The following is a 20,671-nucleotide window of genomic DNA, read 5'->3' on the forward strand; positions in this document are numbered from 1 at the left end:
TGAGCTTTCCAAAACCAGGAAATAGTTTGATCCCAAAGAAACTGAGAAAGGAAGAGGGCCTTGAACAGAAGCATAAAACAATAATAATTTATACACAGGCATTTCAAGTTATCATTGATTCATCTTGAGTCAGGAATTATATAAACAAGGGAGTATAAGCATACTTTTCTGTCTCTCAGTATTTTATTTTTTTTTTTTTTCAGATAAGAAGCTTTTGCTTTCCTTTTTCCTGTAAAAATGTAAAGGTAGAAAAATAATTGCGTTTACTAATTTATTTATTTACAGCTTTTCATTATTATTAAGGCAGAAATAGGAAATAAGACCTTCTGGAATTAGGCAGCCCTGGCTCAGTGGCTCAAATATTAATACAGGGCCCTATCTCACCTTTGCTACTCTGTGTCTTTCATCCCAATCAATCATCTTGACTGCACAGTAATGCAACTACTTCTGCATAGAATCTCAGTCATGAACCAGAATCAGCTTTTCTAAGGCAGTAGTACAAAGGAAGGAAAGATCTCTCTGGTGTGGCATCTGCACTAGGTATTGCTTGAAAGCAAGTGGGATTCCACTAGAGTTCTTCCCTCCCAGCAGAGCTGAATCAGGGTTTAAGCTAAAGAGATATCCCGAAAAAATGGAAGCCTGTCTTAAGCTTACCTTTTCCCTAAGAGACCCTACACCATGACAAGGTACCATTTGCTGTTTTTATTGCCTTCTAGTGCCCCAAAATTTTACCAAGCCAAGGAGGGTGTTCACTTTTCCTTGAGTGAGCATGCAGCAGTGTGAGGAGACAGGTTCTGTCCCTCAGCACTGGCTCAGGACCTCGGAAGTGCGTGGTCACCTTCAAAGTCCACACACGGGGTTTCTGTGCAACTTTGGTGACATCAATAGTTTGATTTGCTGGCTTATAGAAGCATTATATAATGCCCACTGAAAGATGGGCATTCATAAAACTATGAATGCCCATCTTTCAGTGTGAGTTAAAATACTCTATAAAAACTGTTATCAAAAGTTTTTCCAGGTCTAGTTCCGTTTGAAAAGATACAGTTTTGTACAAAATGCCACATGTTTCCTGATGAAGCTTTCCTTTCTGATTGCAGTTTATGAATTCACATAAGCCTGTGAAAAGGAGCAAAAACAAATGCCCAGATTCATTGAATCAGAGAAAATGTTTTATTAACTGGATTCTCTCATTGCCCTTTCTTTTCATGCCAGGTGCAGTGACAGAAAAATAACTTCAATTCACAGACTCCTGTCATGCTCCGGATCTTCAGATCAGTGGTTTTTCCCTCTCAACCTCATTAATTGCTTCTGAGGATGAACTTCTAAACACCTGCTGTGGTCGAAACTGTTCTTACGTCATCTCCTGAGCACAGTGACTTCAATCACATGAAATCATGATGTTAATGCCAACAGTCGAGACTTCAAAGCTGTTTCTGCAGACCTGAGCTGTTTTTTTTTTTTTTTTTGAAAATGCTACAGTAGCTGCTAGTTCTTACCCAAGAGAATAACTACCAAAGTTGTCAGTGTTCTGCTTATCATGCAATACAAGAAGATGGGAAAATTTTCTAGCAGAACCACAGTCTGGATGGGGGTGGCAGTACCGTGGGATGAGTTCTCCACTTAATCTCAGATTAGTTTTGATTTTTGTCTTTTTGTATGAAATGGAGATGAAAAACCTAGTTCTGTATTATCTACTTGAGCCAGATGACCTTTAAAAGATCCCTTCCAACTCAAACTATTCTATGATTCTATGAAATTTTCAGTGGTGCTAGAAAATGAATTCTCACAAGAAAAAAGGTGATTACAGGACTTACTAATGAAGGTAAGAGATCAGGCTGCAAGGGGAACTGTCTTCAGAGAGACACTTTGAACAGCCTTTCAGAAGGGGAGAGATGCTGATACATACCTAAATTACTCTGATGGGTTATGTGCAATAGCAGAAAACTTTCCTCTGACCAGAAAGTAGTCCCCTCTGGTTCTGTGTTTCTGAGTTGCAGGATAATTAAATTTTTAAATGTTAGTTATGCAAGTAGCAACAGCAATTATCAATTGATCGATAATATTAATTATAGACTGGATTCATTGGATGTTGCTTGTGACTGAATAAAACCAGAAGAACAGAGAAATATCCTCTTGTAAAATAAGACTCCCAAAGGAAAAATATGTTTATCTAGGCTTGGCTTTCAGAGGAGGCTTCACCCAAATCCTGTTTATTTGGGTAGCACCAATAGAATTAATCCAGAGTAATGCATTTTGTGGAGTTCCTGTAAAGGTGAGATGAGAATCAGGTCCACTGTCTCCACGTAGGTGCAAGGTATGTTAATTGTCAATATTAAGAGTCTAAAACTTTCTTGGGTAAACTGAAACATAACTTTTCTTTCTTATAAAGCTTCATGATTGTACAATATGGTTCCTGGATAGAGATCACATCAGCTCTACAGTTATTAATTTACGGATTTCTCACTGACCTTAGCTCAGCTCTGGGAACAGTGCCAGCACAATTACAGTAACTCTGAATAAAGAGACGTAAAGCTTCTGAATCTACCCTGAAATTGTGCCAGAAATTTCTCTTCCTCAGTGATGGAAAGATGCATTTTTTTTTATTTGTTTCAAGTAGTTCAGACCGCATTGGCCATAAGTAGATTATTTCCAGCAAAACATGCAGATGTGCGCGTACACAATACATGTACTCCACAGATAATCTTTGGGAAGTGTGTCCCAAGAAGGTGTATGTTGTGAAACTGAGTCAAGGTGATTTGAGCTAGTTACCTGGGGAAAAAAATATGGCAGAATTTGGAATAAAATTCGAGGGACAGATGCCTGATTGTTTTCACTGAATCACACTACCTTCCTGGAGCACGTCAAGGCCCATTGCCTTCCTTCCTGTGAAGATGGGCAGCTGGATTGCAATGACACCAGGTGGAGCTGAGCGTGCTCGTCACCTTGGAAAATCAGGCCCCTGGTGATTGTCTCTGATGTTAATTGACCGTCAGACCCTGCAAGAGGGGAGTCAACACATTTCCTGACCCATGGTCTAAGTGTTTTCAAACCCTAAAGTAAACTGAATGTCATTATAGAGGAAATGCTGATGCAATCCACCAGCAGCTGCTGCTCTCCCACATCCTCACAAAGAAGTGTGAGAGGGTGAGTTGCCTGCGAGTACTGCAAAACCCCAGCCTCTCCTTTATGGCAGGCAGGACTCTGTGCCTTCCCGCTAGACTTCTTGCCTTCCTGCCTCCAAGAGAAGCAGTGCTAAGGGCTGCTCCCAAGAAAATGCTGGGGACCATCCTGAATGTAAACACCTGGAAAAGCAGGCTTTTCACGTGGGACCACTGAGCACACAATTACATCTTTCTAGGTACCTGATTTACGAATCCCGTATTGAAATGTGGAAGTGTCGGTATCTTCTAAGTGTGAGTGGGAATGGTAAGAACTGCACTAGAATTGCGCTCTTGCACTGAGATGTTGGATGAGGGGGTTTTTTGTTTGGTTTTGGTGGTTTGTGTTTTGGGTTTGGGGTTGTTTGTTTGGGGGGTTTGGGGGATTTGGTTTTCGTTTTAAATGCAAAATCATTCGGTGAAAACAGCCTTGTTATCTGCCACAAGCTGCACTTTTTGGTCTTTAACACAATTCGGGTGCATGATGATGCACAAAGTTTTTCATCGGGCGGCAAAGATTTTGGGCGTTGTGTGTAACAGAGATGTCCCCAACCCCTCCTTCAGCCGTCTGATCCCCTGTCACCCAAATCCCCCACAGGGTCCCGCTGCCGTTCCCGTCCTCAGTTCCGCGCCCACCCCATTTTGCTCTCTCGGTTTGCCTCGCCACTTTTCCCGCTGCGAGCACGCTCCTCTGCTGTTCCCAGCCCTGACCCCTTCCTGCCCGGGAGGCTCTCCCGCCTCTCCTCCCCGTGCTGCCGGCGGGGCCGGGGCCGGATGGATGGGCGGGCCCGGGGGCCGCTCCAGGTGCCGGGCCCGCGGCGTTGCCGGGCGACGGGCGGCCGCTGTCGCCGCCTCCCGCCGCTTTCCCGTTCTCCCCGCGGCTCCGGCAGGTAGGAACCGGCCCGTGAGGAGCGAGGGAGGGGGCGGCGGGAGCCCGGGAGAGTCTGTGTGTGTGTGTGTGTGTGTGTGTGTGTGTGTGTGTGTGTGTGTGTGTGTGTGTGTGTGTGTGTGTGTGTGTGTGTGTGTGGTGGGCGTGGGGCTGCGTCCCCCTCCCTTCCCGGGGCTTGTGCAGCCGGGTTTAAGGGGCGTTGAGAAAAGGCCGCTGTGGGGACCATGGTGGTCGGTGCGGGACGCACTGCCTGCTGTGGGTCACGCAGGTTGGAGTGGGACACCTCCAATGCTTCCCAGAGTTTGAAGACCCCACCAAAGCATGTGCACACTGTAGCCGTCCAGCCTAGGTGCAGGTGGAAAGTGCCTGAGCTCTGAGACTGAAAGTCTCTGTTTATGTTCTGGTAGGTGTAACAGCCTGTTTAATTTTTATGTTTTGGTGGCACTCTGAGGAGAGCAAAGTTGATGAATAAATAATCCTGGGCAGGTGTAAGTTGTAGAAGTATCCCCAGGTACTTCACACTGAGAGAACCTGCTCCTTCTTAGTGACTCCTCAGCTTCTCCTGAAGGGCTGAAGAGACGTGCCGGGCTTTAGGACTTACGGGTTTTAAGCTTCATTCAGCTTCTTGCAGAAGAGGCTCAGGAGTGTTCCCTGTCCTGTTCATGACCCCTCTGTGGTGTGGAAAATGGTTTCTGTCAGCAAGAAACTCGCTTTACCCCCCCATAGTTCTTAGCAGCCAGTAATTAGTTCATTGGATACCTTCAGCTCTCCCTCTGTCTTGTATGTGAGGCCTGTACTATCCTGGCTGTGCCCCTGCCTTCTTTAGCTAGTGATTCCCGATATAAATATTCCTGCTACTCTTTTCCATTTTGACTGCTTTTACGTGGCAATGTTTTCTGACAAGTGATACAGTGAAACTATGCTAAATATTGACATTAACCTTTTATCTCATGCTACCCCAGTGGTGATGTTTTCTCTAACACAGAATCAACTTACTCCTACCAGAAATTCAGTGTTCTTTTTATTCAGTAAAAAACTTCTTTTCCCTCAACTATGTAGCTTCTTCTCTATCAAGTCCTTCACCTTTTCATGGTCTCTTTGGGAACTCTAATGAATTACACTTTCATTAAGCTCTTCTAGGCTCTACTGCGTTGTGTCCTGTTCCACTTTTAAGCCCTGTTGAGCATGGGCTTCTGCTGCTACAGTGAATAAAGTGCTTCTCTTTATTAATTGCTAAGTGCTCAGAATCTCTTTGGTTTGTTTTGGTTTTTGTTCTCTTGAAGACTATGTTCTTACTGTTGTTTTAGCAGGACATGGAACAATTAAATAACACTATGAGCACCTGTCAGTCAAGATAAATGAAGTTAAACGGCTGTGGCTACTAAATTAAAATCTCTGTTGGAGAGGAATGGGAAATGATGCAGAACAACAATGGCATTGGAAGAAAAGGTAAAATAGTTTCAAATGTACAAATTATTGAAAATGTTTCAGAACTTTTTAAAATTATTCTCCCATATAATGGTATTGTTTTTCTTCATGTTATTTTGTCTGGTTTCAGTTCACTTAAAATCTTGGGTTAAAAGTACAGTGTTCAGGCATGTCAGATCTCAGAGTTGCTGGCATTAACAGGTTTTGTTGTGGTGGGATTTTATTTCTCTACTTTGTGCTCTCTCCCTTGTCTTTAACATTGAGAATGACTATGCTCCTGTAGGTCTGACCTCTCAAGGGTTTGATGTATGGATACAGCTACCTGTAGGCAGCTCAATTTGTTAGTTGTACCCTGCAGTCACTAAAAGAGCAGGCTCTGCCCATGGCCTGGGCTGCCATCAGCCTGTTCTTGCACAATTCAAGGGACCTGATCCTATGTAAAGCAGGGTGCAGATTCCATGTGAAACACAAGTTTAGCACTGGACTGGAATGATATTATTGATGGTGATGCAGATGCTTTTCTAACTGAAGTTCCTTAGGGGACACAGTTAAAGAAATCACATTTATCCTCAATGTTTGAAGTAGGATGAAAATGCTGCAAAATAATAACATTATGCAACATATCATAAATTTGGGGTTGCTATGTTTGTCACTAATGGAAATGGATTCATATTTATTTGTGAGGAATTATGAAGAGGTTTTTTTTTTTTTAATTGGGAAATTATTGAGCTTTTCACAGAAATTAATTATTTAGAGTATCTGCATAATTTTAGTTTACTATTATAATGGTTAGTGGTTTTGTACCTTCTATGGAGTCCCTTGTGGGCTTGAAAAAAATTGGAAGCAAAGGCTATTTTACATCAGTAGGGTCATGTGTACTTGCTATAATGCAGATCAGAAGACCAGATTTGCCATGGTAGATGCAATAAATACTAACATGTCTGTATTAAAAGGAAAAGATTGGACTCTGGCTAGTTCAAAGAAACATTATCTGATACTAAAAAAAAAATTAGAAATCGTACGTTTCTTTGACTACAGCTTCTCACATCTGGAAGCAGTATTTAAAGTATAACAAGATGGCTGTTAATCTTGCATATTTTACATCTTTTATTTTAAATTATTTTTTAGAATGGAGCTCTAAAACTACCTTGGCTTTCTTTTTTTTTTTTTTTTTTTTTTTTTTCCCACACTGTTCCTAATTGATGGGGTGATTGGGCATGGTTTTGCTTTATTTTAATGGAGTATCCACCCAAGTTCAAAGTGGGGGGGAAAAAAACATACGTAGAATGAACGGCCTTAAGTGAATTATTGATACTTGGGAAAGAGCATTCAGCTATTGTGTTTGTTTTCTGAAAATATTATCTTGCAGCTGGTCAAAGAGACAAACAGTGTTAAAACTTCTGAGACTAGGGGTTGAAAACAGTGGAGGTTCATGTACTGCCTCTGTGGCCATATCTTGAATTTTATGTGCAAAGCTGATCATCCTGGAGGGTAAATGGCAGAAATTCTTTCCATGAAATGCTTCAGAGAGAAGAGGAGATGAAACGAGATGATGCAAAAGAAAGCTATAATTTAATGAATGGCATGGACAGTTGGATGTATCCTCCATAATTCTAACTGCTGTTGACCTAATTTCTAATTTTAGCCTCCAAGCAACTGATGCCTGTCTTCCACAATTTAAATAAATACAATGCAAAAATGCATTTTCTCAGTTTTTAAAACTGTTTTCTGATGAAATTTCTGTGTCTTCTTTAGTCATTGGATGACTATTTGTCATGTCCTGAGACATGACAAATAATTGCTTCCCTGTACACCTCCCCAGCAGTTGAACACAACTCACTTTTTAGACTGGGAAGATGCTGATTGCCAGAAATTACAGCAACATGCCAGGGAAAGGATCACTTTGGACTCTCTCTGCTTCTGATAGAGTTTTTAAAGGATCTGTTTCTGACTACAGTAGTTGTCTTGGCCCAGCAGGATGGTTATAATGCCACCTCATCAGTAGCCCAAACTGATTTCCCAAGGTTCCTTTTCAACTGTGCGTCTTCTGCCCTTGCTAAAATTTTGGCAATGTCTGTTACCAAATATGCTCCTGTGGCATCACCCACTGGTCAGTGTTTTTCTACAAGTTCATCTAGAATCTAACACTTTTTGTACAATCAGTCCCATGTGAGCAACACATTGGAAATCAGAAACTTCCCAGCAGCTCTTCCAAATGGCTTTGCAGGCTGGGGAGGGATCTCTGGGTTCAAATAGCTTGATTAGCAAACAAAATGGACTGAATATTGCTTGAGGACAATCAGGGCATGTTGAAACTCAGAAGTGCCATATATGATGCATTTTCATCCTGCATAGAAGTTTGTATTTTAAAAGGCTAATAGATGCAAAACAATAATAGCTGGGCAAAAAAAAGGTCTGTTTTTATTGTCCTTTTCTTAGCTGGAATCTGGAAATTCTTCAAAATGGTGGATACCTAAAACTGCTGTGAAGACAAAAACCATAGAGTTTTTCTTCTCTGCAGCTTTGGACTGTCACTCAGTTCTGAGTCCATGGGTTAGAATATATTTGTTCATCTTGAAAAGCTACTGATTCTTCAAAACCTTGCTTTGCTTATGTCCTTTTTTAGTATGCCTAATAACATGCCCAGCATCTGAGTTTTTAAGTAATTGCTGAATTATGCATTTTAAATGCAAGGAAGGTAAATACATCTTCCAGTGACATCTACATTTAAGGCAGGATCTGTGTGTGTGCCTTGTCATTAGCTATACATGACAGGACCCCTACATCAGGACTAGAGGATTTTAACTAGGCCGGTCTCATCTCTCCCTTATTTAACCTCTGGACTGGATAAAAGCTTGTGGCAACTTGTGGCCATGAAGGGCCAAATGTGGTTTCCTGATCTCTGGCAACCTTGATAAAATGGTGAGGGGCTTACTGTTATCTAGTCCACTAATGGAAGTGCATTTGGCAATCCTCTGAGAGTGAAGGTGTTGCTACCTTGGAGCTCTGTTTTTCCATAACTGCTGTTGTTTGCCAGCTGTCCCCATAGCCTGTTCTCTACTTTGCTTTTCTAGGCCTCGTTGTGGGGAGAGATAGTAGAAGAGTGTCTTGAGACATTTTCTTACAGCAGGAACTTTTCCCATATATGGAGAAAACCCCTCAGTCTGTAGCAGCTTGCAGTTTCATCTAAGGATTTAGATAATCCATACTCATCCATAGCCACTGTCTGGAGACTTGCAGTATAGAGAAAATCAATGAACATTTGTAGCCAGACAGGAATTACCACTGACTGCCTTCCACCACAGGACTCTAAAAACTAAAACAAATAGATTGGACTTTGGTTTCTTTTTCCTTTGACATAGGACATATAATGGAGAGTGACCTGCTTTTACATCCTGCTATGAGGATGTTTTGTTGAGGAATACCCTTAGAACAGGTAGCTGGGTGTGCAGCTGCAGTGGGAGGTGCAGGTGTGTGCCCTGGCTGGCAGACATGGTGCTGACCCTTTGCACAGGGAGCTGTGGCACTGGCCAGGTGACCGGACACTGGGACACAGCAGGGGCCAAGGGCTCGGCAGAAAGATGCCAGACTATCACAGGCATGGAGAGTACAAAACCTGGGGATCCCTTTGTTGGGGGTCCTACTGCAGAAGCACCAGCTTGAACAGTTTCTGTGCTGCTGCACCACGATTTAATTACTTAGAGGATCCAGACATCTGAGACTCTGCTGAGAGAAACTCAGGGCTGAGCCAAACCCTGTTTGACTGTGAGTGTGGGGTGTGCAGGGACCAAGAGGGGCACCCATGGGGCCACGGGAGCCACCCATTGTGAAGGGACTTTGGTCTCAGCAGTGAAAGTCTGGGGTGGTGGGAGTGTGACTGCCAGAGTGGATCCTGGCTGGTCAGACAGGGAAATTTCCTTAAAAATTTGGCAAGCTAGCTCCAGAATTATGTAATATAGGGGCATTGCCAGTTCATATGATGAAACATTTCTCATCACCCTGCTCAGCAGGATCTCAGGGGGAAAGTATTTTATATGCAACCATAACTATGAAATTATTATTTTATATATCTACATCGAATCTGTAGATATATAAAGGAGAAATGGGTGACATTTAAAGGCATTGCCTTTTTATTATTACTGTTATGTTTTAAAAGAATATTAGACATTTTTTATCTCAACTCTGTCTGGGTTTGTAGCATGCATTTTCTTCTCTGGGATCACTGCTGGTTTGAGTGACAGCACAGGTTGAACTCAGCTCCATGCACGGGGGTATTACACCGTCCACTAAGCTCCCAAGAGCTTTCCCTGAGGAGTCTGTGGGACAGATCCCAGGGATCACCTGCCATGATTGTGGTAATTGTAGAGCAGGATTTATATTTAATAGCAAAGAACTGTCAGAGCACTCATACAGCCTTTAAAACCATAAATAAGGAAGGTAAACAATGAGATAAATCAGCACACTTGCTTTGTGTGCACATTTGGATGCTTGAAACAAGGCCTCAAATTGACTGAACAGTTACACAAAAATATAATTGTAAACATTCAAGTCATTCAGTGTCATTAAAGTCGGTTAAATTTTAATTATATTAAATAGGATATTGTTATCTTAATATTCAGCTTTCCCTTAAAAGCATTTTTTCTTTAGTGGGATACAGAAGTGGAATATTTATGAATGTTCTTTATAGTGCTTGCATGAGCCTTTGATATTAAAGTAGCATTACTGAAGTGTTTGTTACCTTGTTCTGCTTAACAAAACCATAAGATTAAAATCAGATTGTATAGTCGTTGCCACACACACACAAAAAAAGTTATATTAATAACACAACTGGTGTCTTATTTTTCATCTTTTTAGAAGCTGCACCCGCTAAAACAGACTGATGTATTGCAGGATGCTTTATATTACATGAATGTTGCAGGAACTGTTTTTGCCATTATGGGTGGATTATTGTAACAGTAGTTTCCTGATGACATCATAATAAATTCCAGTTATTTTCCAGAAGAGGTTATCTGCAGTGCACTTGTGCAAAATTACACTTAGGGCACTCATAGTTCCCTGGGGACTTGTAAACGAAACGTTTTGTCAAATCCGTAGTAAATACAAAATTCTTTGTTTTCATTCTGTGTCAGTGGTAACAGTATGGGCACTACTGTAATTTGTGATTCTGAATTAAACAGACAAAAATTATATTATGCAAGACAAGCAAAATGGAAGTCTGCAGTGCAGGCTTCCTGTCATGAAGGGATAGATAGCACAGTGGTTCTCAAATGGTTGTTTTTCCTAGAGAATATTTTGGCTGGTGACCAAAAAATATAGCTAAGGGCCCAGAGACTGCAGTACCCCCACTGAAATGGCACCCATCGTGTCCAGTGAAGGCATGAGTAGCCACAGAGCAGGAGGGGATGCTGGCTGAGAAGCTGGCCTGAGGCAGTAGAGATTCTTTTTTGTATGGGATGTTAACATTAGAAGTATATGCCTTTCCTAGAGTGAATTTCAATTAATTACCATTGTTTGGGGGTGATTTTTTTTTGGTTTTGTTTTTAATTAATTTAATTAATTTAATTAATTTAATTGCTTGGACAAGGTGTTTAGGTAATGTCATGAACTCTGCATTAGAAATTATCATGCCTAGTCACACAATTCAGAGGTTCTTTCCCAGTCTTAAGAAGCCATGTTTAATATTAAGTCAAACATTTCTGGCAATTGCTGAATTTCAAATGTATATTAATATATATTTAATGAAGAATACACAATCCTATCACAGACTTTCAATAAATCTTATAGCAGGAAGCTAAAATCTTGGAGTCTTACCAGATTGTCAGACTCGAAGAACATCAAATAACTATTCTCGTCCAATTTCTTTTTAGAAAATTACAGTATTCTGAGGGGATTTAAAATAACATGTTGTTCCAAGGATCATTTAATTTTAATAATGGGTTTTATTACTGGTATTTATATATGTTGAAAATGTCCTGCAGTTTTTAATGAACTGTCACAACGTGTCTGTGAATTGAATAACTTACCATGATTACACACACTCACTTGGGTAAGGAGAATGGCAGCAGTGGAGAAGGTTGGCAGATTAACTCTTTGTGGAATTCAGAATCTTCCATCTCACTGCTCTGGTCATTGATGTCTCCTGCACACAATGATTATTTGCTTCTAGTTATCCACACAAGTAAGAGCCTGCCAGGTTAAGACTTTTTATGCAAATCCTGAAGAAACAAATTTATTGGTTTCTTTCAATCTTTTATTCTTCTCAGTGTTCACATGCAGTATAAAACTCCATTCTTTCCAGCCATTTTCCCTTCCCCTGACACACTCATGCTTTGAGTGCACCGGTATTGCTGTGCTGTCCCACTGGATTCACTGCAGGTTTTTGCTAGGTTCAGTTAGCTTCCATCCTTGTGTGTCCCACAAAGCACTGCAGGAATGGTTCTGTTCTGCACATGGATCCAACATACGGCCAATACAACCCCCTTCTCTGTGAAGGAAATCTTCATGTTCGTGGCTTTTCAGACCTCTTTAGTGACAACAAAAGTCTTTGCGGTCCCTGTAAACTGTCCCGCTGAGGCTATCACTGCTTTGGGTCAGCGTTGCCTTGTCCTGTGTGTTTGGCAGAGCTGTAGGTTTAGCAGATGGACCTGATGAAAACGAGAACTGTGACTCCTGTGTCTAGGAGGACAAATGGTGTGCCAGGCCCCCTTCCTGCTCCTACACAGTGCTGGAGATTTCAGAGCTTCATGGATTTTATGAAATATTGGCACCTCACCAGTAGGATTCCTGCACTCTTCATGTTTCTACAGTCTCATTTTGAGCATGTTATTTTGATCCATGTTCAGGAGGAGATTCTTTCTTCTCTGGAGAAAGCTTTGAAGTGATAGGAACATGTAAAAAACCAGTTTTGTTTTCTGACAGTAATTCAACTTGATCCCAAACAATTTGTAATGAAAATACTTTTCTCCTCACTAATCCAATGTTACAGTAATTACAAGAGCAGATCAATAGCAGGAAGTATAAAACAAAGTATTACTTCAGATATTAAGCCACAAATTGATCTCCTTGTCAAGCCTAAAGCAAATGCTGTATCAACATGTTACAAAGATTTGAGGATGTTCTGAAATGTGATGGTGATGGCCCAACAGAGGGAGAACAGTAATTTGCTTTATGCAAGTGTGTTAACTCTTTGCAGCCTGCATCTACAAAATCCTACTGTTATCTCATTTTGCACTCACACATTACATCAGTGTTCTCTGACTACTGCTCCACTTTGTTCTGATAACATATGAGATGATCTCTGAATAATAACAATCCTCACTTGAATTAGAAAGAACTGCCAGTACTTGCACGCAATCCTACACAAGTCTTGTGCAATTTGCAAAGGATTCCAGAATTTGTGTGACAAGAATATTCTACCCCAAATCAGTTATTGACCAAAATAATTCCTTAGGAAAATGACCGCAACACCAGAAGGTCTTCATATCACAGAAGGTTCTTTAATTTTCTTGGACAACTGGTGACTCTTGTAAATCTATACTGACTAAATTATACTGACTTGTTCTAAAGAAAGTAGAGGGGAAAAAGTCTGAGAAATTCTAGATTTCTTTAGAAAAAGGAACAGGTAATGGAAAATTATGTATTGCAACTTTTCCTCTAAAATGCAAGACAGTGTTTTTGAGGTCTCTTTTCTACTAATGGCTGAATTTTTCTCCTGATAGGCTGAAGAATTAAAGTTGTCCTTACCCTACTAAAGGTGTACTGAGGTTTTAGGAGCTGCAAATATCACTACTCAATTCACTTTATGGCGGTTCTTTTATAAGCCAGTAAGAAAGATTGAACGGAGTATGTGACACTGAAGAATTTGTTCCTGAACATGTTTTTCAGGCATTGAATATTGCTGTGGCTTAGGTGTAACATATTTGAGCAGTCAGCCTCTCCTGTAGGAGTACTTGCTGGATAGGCGCAGTGACCTGGAAAAAATAGGTTTTGCTTTCTGTGGGCTTCTTCTGCCCTGATGAGCATACAGAAGGAGCACTTAGGAATCTGAGGGTTTGGTTCCTCCCTTCGTAGTGTAGGAGATTCTGCAGGGAGATGTTTGGTGTGTCATCAGTTTTTTCTTGCTGTTTTTGTTTGGATAAGGGCTGCTGGTTTTTATGACAGTACAGTCTTCTGAATTTCTTTTTCTTGTGCAAGTGAAGAATTTTGACTGGACTTAAGTAGTTAGAGGAAGAAGTCTTTGATCCAAGCTTCTTTTACCTTCTACTGAGTCAGTCCCCTCAAGCAGAGGTGACCAACTGAGCAATCAGAACTCCTGTTTATCCCAACAGAAGTTACTCCTGTGTTTATCTATTTATTTGTATGAGGAGGAAGGAAAGTGGTAATTCTCGGGTCTTGGCCACCACTGATGCTTTGTCAGCCAGTTATGATTAGCTTGATCATTTAATTACTTTTCCAGCACTAAGAATAAATACTGCTTCACAGTGGAGAACAGAACAAAACTGCAGGTGTTCCTTCAGCAGAGAAAGATGGCTTTTCTCTAGTCTAGCCTTTTGTTGTTACAGCAGTGTTTCCAGCTGTGATACTTCCTTGTTGCCAAGTAGTGGTAAATAGCTGTATAAATCACAGTAATGCTTGTACCATTTGGGTACAGCTGATTGCTTTTTGACTCTAACGGGTGTACATATGCTTACTCTCATATTTCAAAGTTAATTGTTAATATTTCTGTGAAAGTGATATCTTTGGGAACTGAAGAATGACCACATTTGGAGTGCTTCATCTTCACACTTTGTATTTCATTCCTCACTTGAAACATGCACAATTTTATTTAAATTGTATTTTTAATTTATTTTCTCCAAGACTGTCTTCAGAACTGGAAGTCAGTAGCCATTGTCTGCGTAACCTAGAGTCAGTAACAGTGCTGGGATGTTTGATTTAGGACAGCAGATGCAGATGGGTTCTGTCCATGCTACCTGCAGGAAGAGCTCAAAATGCTCGAGAGCAGTGCTGTTGTGCCTTGGTACTGGCACTTGCAGTCTGGAGTCCAGCAGTTTTGCTAAGTATTGTTCATGTTCCCCAAGAGAAAAGGGATAGGTAGGGAGCCTGTGTGGATGGGAAGCTCACTGACACTGGAGAAGGATGGGCGGAGTAGTGAGAAGGCTGGAGAGGACTAATGTCCTGAGTTGTTTGTTCTCAGCGTTCTTCTTTGTACAGAGCTGTAGGCATGCCTGGCTTCTTGTATACCTGCAAACAAGAGTTTGCTGTGAAAGCTTACACTCAAAGCTGAATGAGGTGTGGGACTCGGGTAGCTCTTGAGGATGAACAAAAGGAAGAACATGTGTTACCTAATGCATAGCTTTGGGTCCATGCTGATTAAAGAAACCAGAAACCTGTACCTCCATAGGCATTTTCTGTCTTGCAATTGGAGTCAAAATAGATTTTGCTGACAGGAAAATAATAAATACAGGTAGAAAAATCAGACTGCATGTTATCGTTTTGTTCAAAGCATGTTGCGATGGACCTGAAGTGGAATCTTGACAGAGTTTCTCATCCAGGCTCATCTGAAGACCAGGAGACTGATTTGAATTGGCAAGGCAACCCAAATCCCAGTCCGCTGATTAAAGATGATGGAGAGCTGCTTATGGATGAACATCTTTCCCCCAGGAAACTGGTGAGTAGACATCCAACTTTTTAATGAAGTGGAAGAGGCAAACTGGCATATACAGAGCTATATTAACCTTCCAACTGCTATTGTACTGATTGTGGATTGTTGCCTCTCTGACATTTAGATTTCTGCATGAAGTAGATTTTGTCTTATGAAAGTATATTGAATGTTTGTCCTCCTTTCACCTTGTTTCATATCAAAAGTATTCCCAGAGTGAATGTGGCTGTGTTTATTGCCAGGATTCTTGAAGCAGCACGAAGAAAAGTACAGGTGGCATAATTATAGTCTACACAGATCTCCTTAATGCCGTCTGGAGTACCTTGAATCTTAGCATTAGAAAAAGAATTTACATCAATCTTGTTCTAGAGATTGGAAATATAACTTTAAAAACACTTTTTTTTTTTTTTCTCTGAGTTAGTGAAATCCTCTGTCCTGCTAAGAAGCCAATTAAAATATTCTGCAAATGATGGAAGTACTTTCTATACATGTCAAAGCGGGAGGAATTTCAAAGCATATTTGAAAGCCATGTTCGTTTTAGACTGGGGGAAATGATTTTGGGATGCAGCCTGTTGAAAGAGAGTAACATGCTGAAATCTTCATGAAGGAATTCACTTTGTCAGATATTTGTGAAAGAGTACTTGGTTGCACATTGTATTTACTTGCTCAGGACTAATTAAGGGTGAAATCCTGTGGGATGTGTAGGAGCTGGCCAAACATCAGTTTTCCGTGCTAAAGGAAGGGAGAGTTGAGAGCAGAACTTGAGGAGAGAGGCTTTCTGTGTTGCAGACCTACAGAAGAATCTCTCTTCTGCTAGGGAGTTATTTGTGCAAGATGGATGAGGCTGCCAAGGCTGTGGTTCAGGTGCTCCCAACAGCCGGGGTGGTGATCACAAGCATCCATAATCCCCTGTGCATCCACTGCAGCAGTGGAGAGACACGAGCTTCCGCAGGGAGCGTATTCCAGCTGCGGGTTTACGCCACTCCCTAGCCACTCCTGAACTACATTCCGGTCACCATTTTGGCCATGTGCTGTAGATTAGACAGAACTATTGTTCCCTAATTAGCCAAGTCTTTTAGTGTTTATAAAATGGTCGGAGATGCAAAAACCCCTTTCTGCAGAGTGGATATTTTAAGCATTCTAGGGAAAAATTGTTGCATGGTCATATGGTCTATGCCATTCACTTTCCTTCTGAGAACCTCTGACCACTTCTTGGTCTTTTTCTAAAAGCTGGCATAGAATTGGACCAGTCTAATGTGTTTGTGGTCTACAATAGCCTGTATAGGTCTGATGGGAACCTCTCAGATTAGCCTGTATTGTTAAGGCATGAACCAAAGCCCATTAGAGTAACCTAAACAGCTGCCCTCTTATTCAATCAAATCTGAATGAAACCCTTAGGAAGTTCTTTCATTGGCATGAAGTTCTCTTTCTGAACCTCTCCTTCTTTTAGTTCACAGCCAACCGTAAGCATAAAAGCATATGTAAGGCAATGATACATACATCCTATTAAGCTGCTGTTTATTATTTTGTAACTTTTTTTAAAATGCAGATAAGAAGTTGAATAATTGAGTTTTGCCTTTTTTTGAGATTGTGGGTATTAACATTTGTAAGGAATCTCATTTCAAAGATTCTTTTAAATGAAGTACACTGTCCTGCTAATTTTTCTGGACACAGTTATTTCCTGCCCTGGAACCCAACATTTTTGTTGGCATAGCTGGGATACTTCCTGCTCAGAGGAAAAATTACATGACATTGTCAAGGAAACATTTACGGTGTTTATAGCTTGCTTTAATAACATACGTCATCTATCTATTCTCTGACCTTTATGTTGATGAAATGGAAACCACTGCAGCCATAAATTTACTTTCTCTGGATTTGCAAATGTTCAGAATGTTCAAGCATTTAATACAAAACAAGTTTTCATATGCATAATTCTTTAAGGACCCAGATGCCATTCACAGTCAAATGGTTTGAAAGGTTGTCTTGCTTAAATCAATAGAATTGCAGTATCTTTTTGATTGTCTTATTGTTGTGAATATTTTAGGAGTTATTGATTGTATCCGTTGAAATGCTCTGAGAAGGAAACTAGTAGACTTTTAAAATACAGTCTCATTAAAGTAAAATTATTTTACATTCAAAAAAGGGCATGGGCCACACTTCTGTAGTGTTGTGTAGGCAAATATTTGGACACCTTATGGATGTTCCTGAGGAAGGTTTTTTTCTGAGACACATACTGGGCTTTACTCCTTGTCCTCAAAACGGTCTGTCTTGCAGCAGTTCGGTTTGAGTTTGGGGTAGCTGCAGTTTGTGCAGACTCTGTTAAGACTTAGCATCTTGAACTGCAGCCTCATTTCTGCCTGCACATTTGACTCATTTTGCCATTATTCCAGGGGGATGGATGTCTATTTTGTAGTGAAACCATTAGCAGTCTCCATTAGCAGTCTGCATTATTAAGAACTCTCTAAAACTTGTGGCAGTTGTGTTTCTTCACTTTTTATTCATTTGCTGCATTGTTTTCTTCCACAGAGAGGAAAGTTTGGCTTAGACTGATATTTTTTTTTCTTTCCTTTGTGCCTTCTTGTACCGTGTAGGACAAAAGACAACTTCTACAAAACCCTTGGACTGTTGCCCATTTTCTTCCTCTCCATTGTGGATCCCCTCACTTAGACTATGCTCATTGACCAGATTGTTTGTAGTCTTCTGTAGCTTTGTTTCAGCACAGTGTTCACTTCAAATCCTGTACGATTTCATATTTCCATTATGTTAACCACATCTTTTAGTTTTTTCTTGTTGCCAGCTCTCTTGCTGCGCTATCATGTAACATCTTTTTATGTTTGAATGTCTTTCATCCAAGCTACAGGTCAAAAGCTTTTGATGCAAGGGTTGGTATCATTAGATGTCATTTTTTTTTCTTTCTGCTAGTATCAATATCAATATTCAGGTGTACTCTTTAATCTTCCTCTATATGGATAGGCATTCTTGCTTTCCCATTTGTACCTGTCCTATTAATATTTTCAGTTCTATATTTTCCTGTTAATATTTCTCTGCTCTGCCCATCCTTATGCGTGGTTGTCAGATATTGTAGAATAGCAGGGTGAGCAAATTCTCACTTTGTTCTGAAAACTGGCTAACAATGGGCAATTAATTTTTAACTCTATTAGGGCTGTGACACAGATTTCTCATTAAATGTGGAGAAACTGAAATTAAGGGCGCCACCTGTCTTTAATCACATTTTATTTTGTTCTATCAACGCCTGTCCTCTCCCTGCTGTTTGCAAAGGGTCTTTTCCTGACTTCCACTAAAAGCATTCCACTTCTCAGAAGAAACTAATTTTACAAGGTCAAATGATCTTCCAGACATTGTCACATTATAAAACCCAATCACGTTTGTGTGTGATCTTTAGAGAAGAAAGGAAGTATTCTCTAATTTTGCTTTTTATTGATCGTGCTCCAACTAATCATGTTTTCCAAACTTAGGAACACGTGTTCGGATGTGGTGTTTAGTTTTGTTGCTCAGGAGGTTAGGGTGTATTTCATATGGTATGCACTGATCCTCATGGGAAAAAGAAAATGCTGGAAGGTCCAGGAACAACAGATTGGATTCTTGCTGAAATGGCTCAGTTGTTTCCTTTTTTCTTTTGCAGCAAGTTTTCCTCACAGTTATGAGATAAATGGATTTGAGGAAAAAAATATCAAGAAAGTGCAGAATCTTGATAGATTAGGTAGAGTAGGGGAATGGAAGCAACTGAATTTGCCTGAATTTGAATTTGCTTGAATCCTTCATTAGAAATGTATAATTTTTTTTAAAGTTTGAGGGGTCCTCTGGAGGTCTGCCAGTTTGATCTTCTGCTCCAAGCATATCTGGTTTCAAAGTTAGATCAGATTGCTCGAGGCAGCAGATAGTAGAGGTAATACTGTGAACAGGGAAAAAAAAAAATTACAGAGCCTCCTTTCGTTTCAGAGCTTTCCTTTTATAAGTTTCTCTCCTAACACTAATACCTTTACAGTAGTGAAGGCTTGTAGTTGTTATATTAGTGTTCATCCCGCTACTTAGGCATTTGATGTTTTACATTCAAGCTTTTATGTCAGGAATCTTTGTACTTGTATGGATGCAAGCACATATGCATGCTTTTATATGAAAAAACTCAGATATTCATTTGCTTACAGCCACCAGTGCTTAACTAACATAAAATGACATTATAGTCTTGACATGTTCAGGTGCACAATCTTGAGCAATGATTGTAGCTACTGTCTGTGTACCAAATTCCTAGACAGGAAAAAGAATTAATGTTGGAGTATAACTTTTCTATATCTCTGCGAGGGAAAGTAAATCCTTAAAACAAATCTAAATAAAAACTGATGTAAGTGGACTATCCTTTCCACTCCTGACCTCCCTATTAATTCAGCATAGTTGAAACTGAATTTTTTCCTCCTGCAGAAGTGACATGGGCTATTTCTGGGAGATCAGTAAACCTCCCATCTTGTTTCTGGTGCCCTACGTGCCTGCTGAAGTTTGCAATAGTTAGATTTCCCAGCAACTTGCCACATCAGATCCTTAATACTGGTTTAAAAAAAGGTGTCAGAACTGTCAATCCCCAGCATGAGTCAGTGAGGAGCTGAACTGCAGATAGCAAGACTAGACAAGGGCCTGTCCATGTGGATCTGCTGGCATGACTTGGAGGCTTCAGCACAGGAATAAAAACATCTGTATTAATGCATCCACCACTGCTTAAATTTCGTATCTACTGCCCTCATCTGTGCTTCCCATAAAGCCAGTAAAATCTCTTTTTGTAGCACCTAGCTAATCTCTTCATCTGAGCTGAGACAAGAATGTATTTATATGTATATGCAGAAAGCAGTGAAATACAGCTAAATACTTTAGGTATGGGCATCTACAGCATTTAGCCATTTGGAAAGGAAGTTTGGATGAGGGGCCACAGAAGTTCTGTTCCCTTTCATTGAATCACTTAAGGCCTATTAATTTGCAAATATTTTTCTTCTTAGAAGAAATATTTGTCATGCTTTTAGCTTTTTTTTTTTTTTTTTTCTGAAGGAGAGATTATAGTTGAGTTGGGAATTTGAAAAAAAAAGGCAATAAACACATGAATGGGCATGAATCTAGAATTTGCATACAGGTGTAGTATTCAGAGAGAACAAGCTCACCACTCAGGAATTCCTGTCTTAGCCAAATTAACCAGGATCAGCAAAATAAATGCACAGCTGGAAATATTTCTCTTGACAGCTGCATGCAACTTGTTCTTCAGCAACATGCCTACTTTTTCTTAGAATATGTGAGAAATCTAGGGAAGAGAGAAGACATCAGTTGTGTATGCCAGTTCTGACTGAACTGATATTATTTGCCAGTCAAGGAATTTACAGATAGCAGCAAGTGGGACTTGAACTGGATTTCCCAGCATCCCAGGTGACTGCTCTGCCATTTGGGAAGCTCTGCAAGCACAGAAATATTTCTCACTTGCAATTTTTTTACAGAATACTTACTGGCTTTCCTTGTCAGTCAGAGAATCTCTCCAAACCAGTG

General features: G+C 40.4%; 1 protein-coding gene across 9 annotated transcripts in view; it reads left to right on the top strand.

Moving 5' to 3' along the window:
• The first annotated feature begins 3,032 nt into the window (after positions 1 to 3,032).
• LRRC56 (leucine rich repeat containing 56) overlaps positions 3,033 to 20,671 on the top strand; it is a 62,063-nt gene continuing 44,424 nt past the window's right edge. Inside the window, exons 1-4 of one of the 9 annotated variants that reach the window (XM_040067305.2) lie at positions 3,033 to 3,144; positions 3,359 to 3,426; positions 5,358 to 5,496; positions 14,978 to 15,142. In XM_040067305.2, the coding sequence (XP_039923239.1) occupies positions 5,479 to 5,496; positions 14,978 to 15,142 (183 nt within the window). In that variant the 5' untranslated portion in view covers positions 3,033 to 3,144; positions 3,359 to 3,426; positions 5,358 to 5,478. Of the gene's footprint in view, positions 3,427 to 3,907; positions 4,049 to 4,303; positions 4,451 to 5,354; positions 5,497 to 14,977; positions 15,143 to 20,671 lie in introns of those variants that run through there. The other 8 variants (XM_040067301.2, XM_040067309.2, XM_040067306.2 and 5 more) reach the window with 8 other exon arrangements.

The sequence above is a fragment of the Hirundo rustica genome, chromosome 6 (genome assembly GCF_015227805.2).
Source record: "Hirundo rustica isolate bHirRus1 chromosome 6, bHirRus1.pri.v3, whole genome shotgun sequence".
Taxonomy (NCBI): domain Eukaryota; kingdom Metazoa; phylum Chordata; class Aves; order Passeriformes; family Hirundinidae; genus Hirundo; species Hirundo rustica.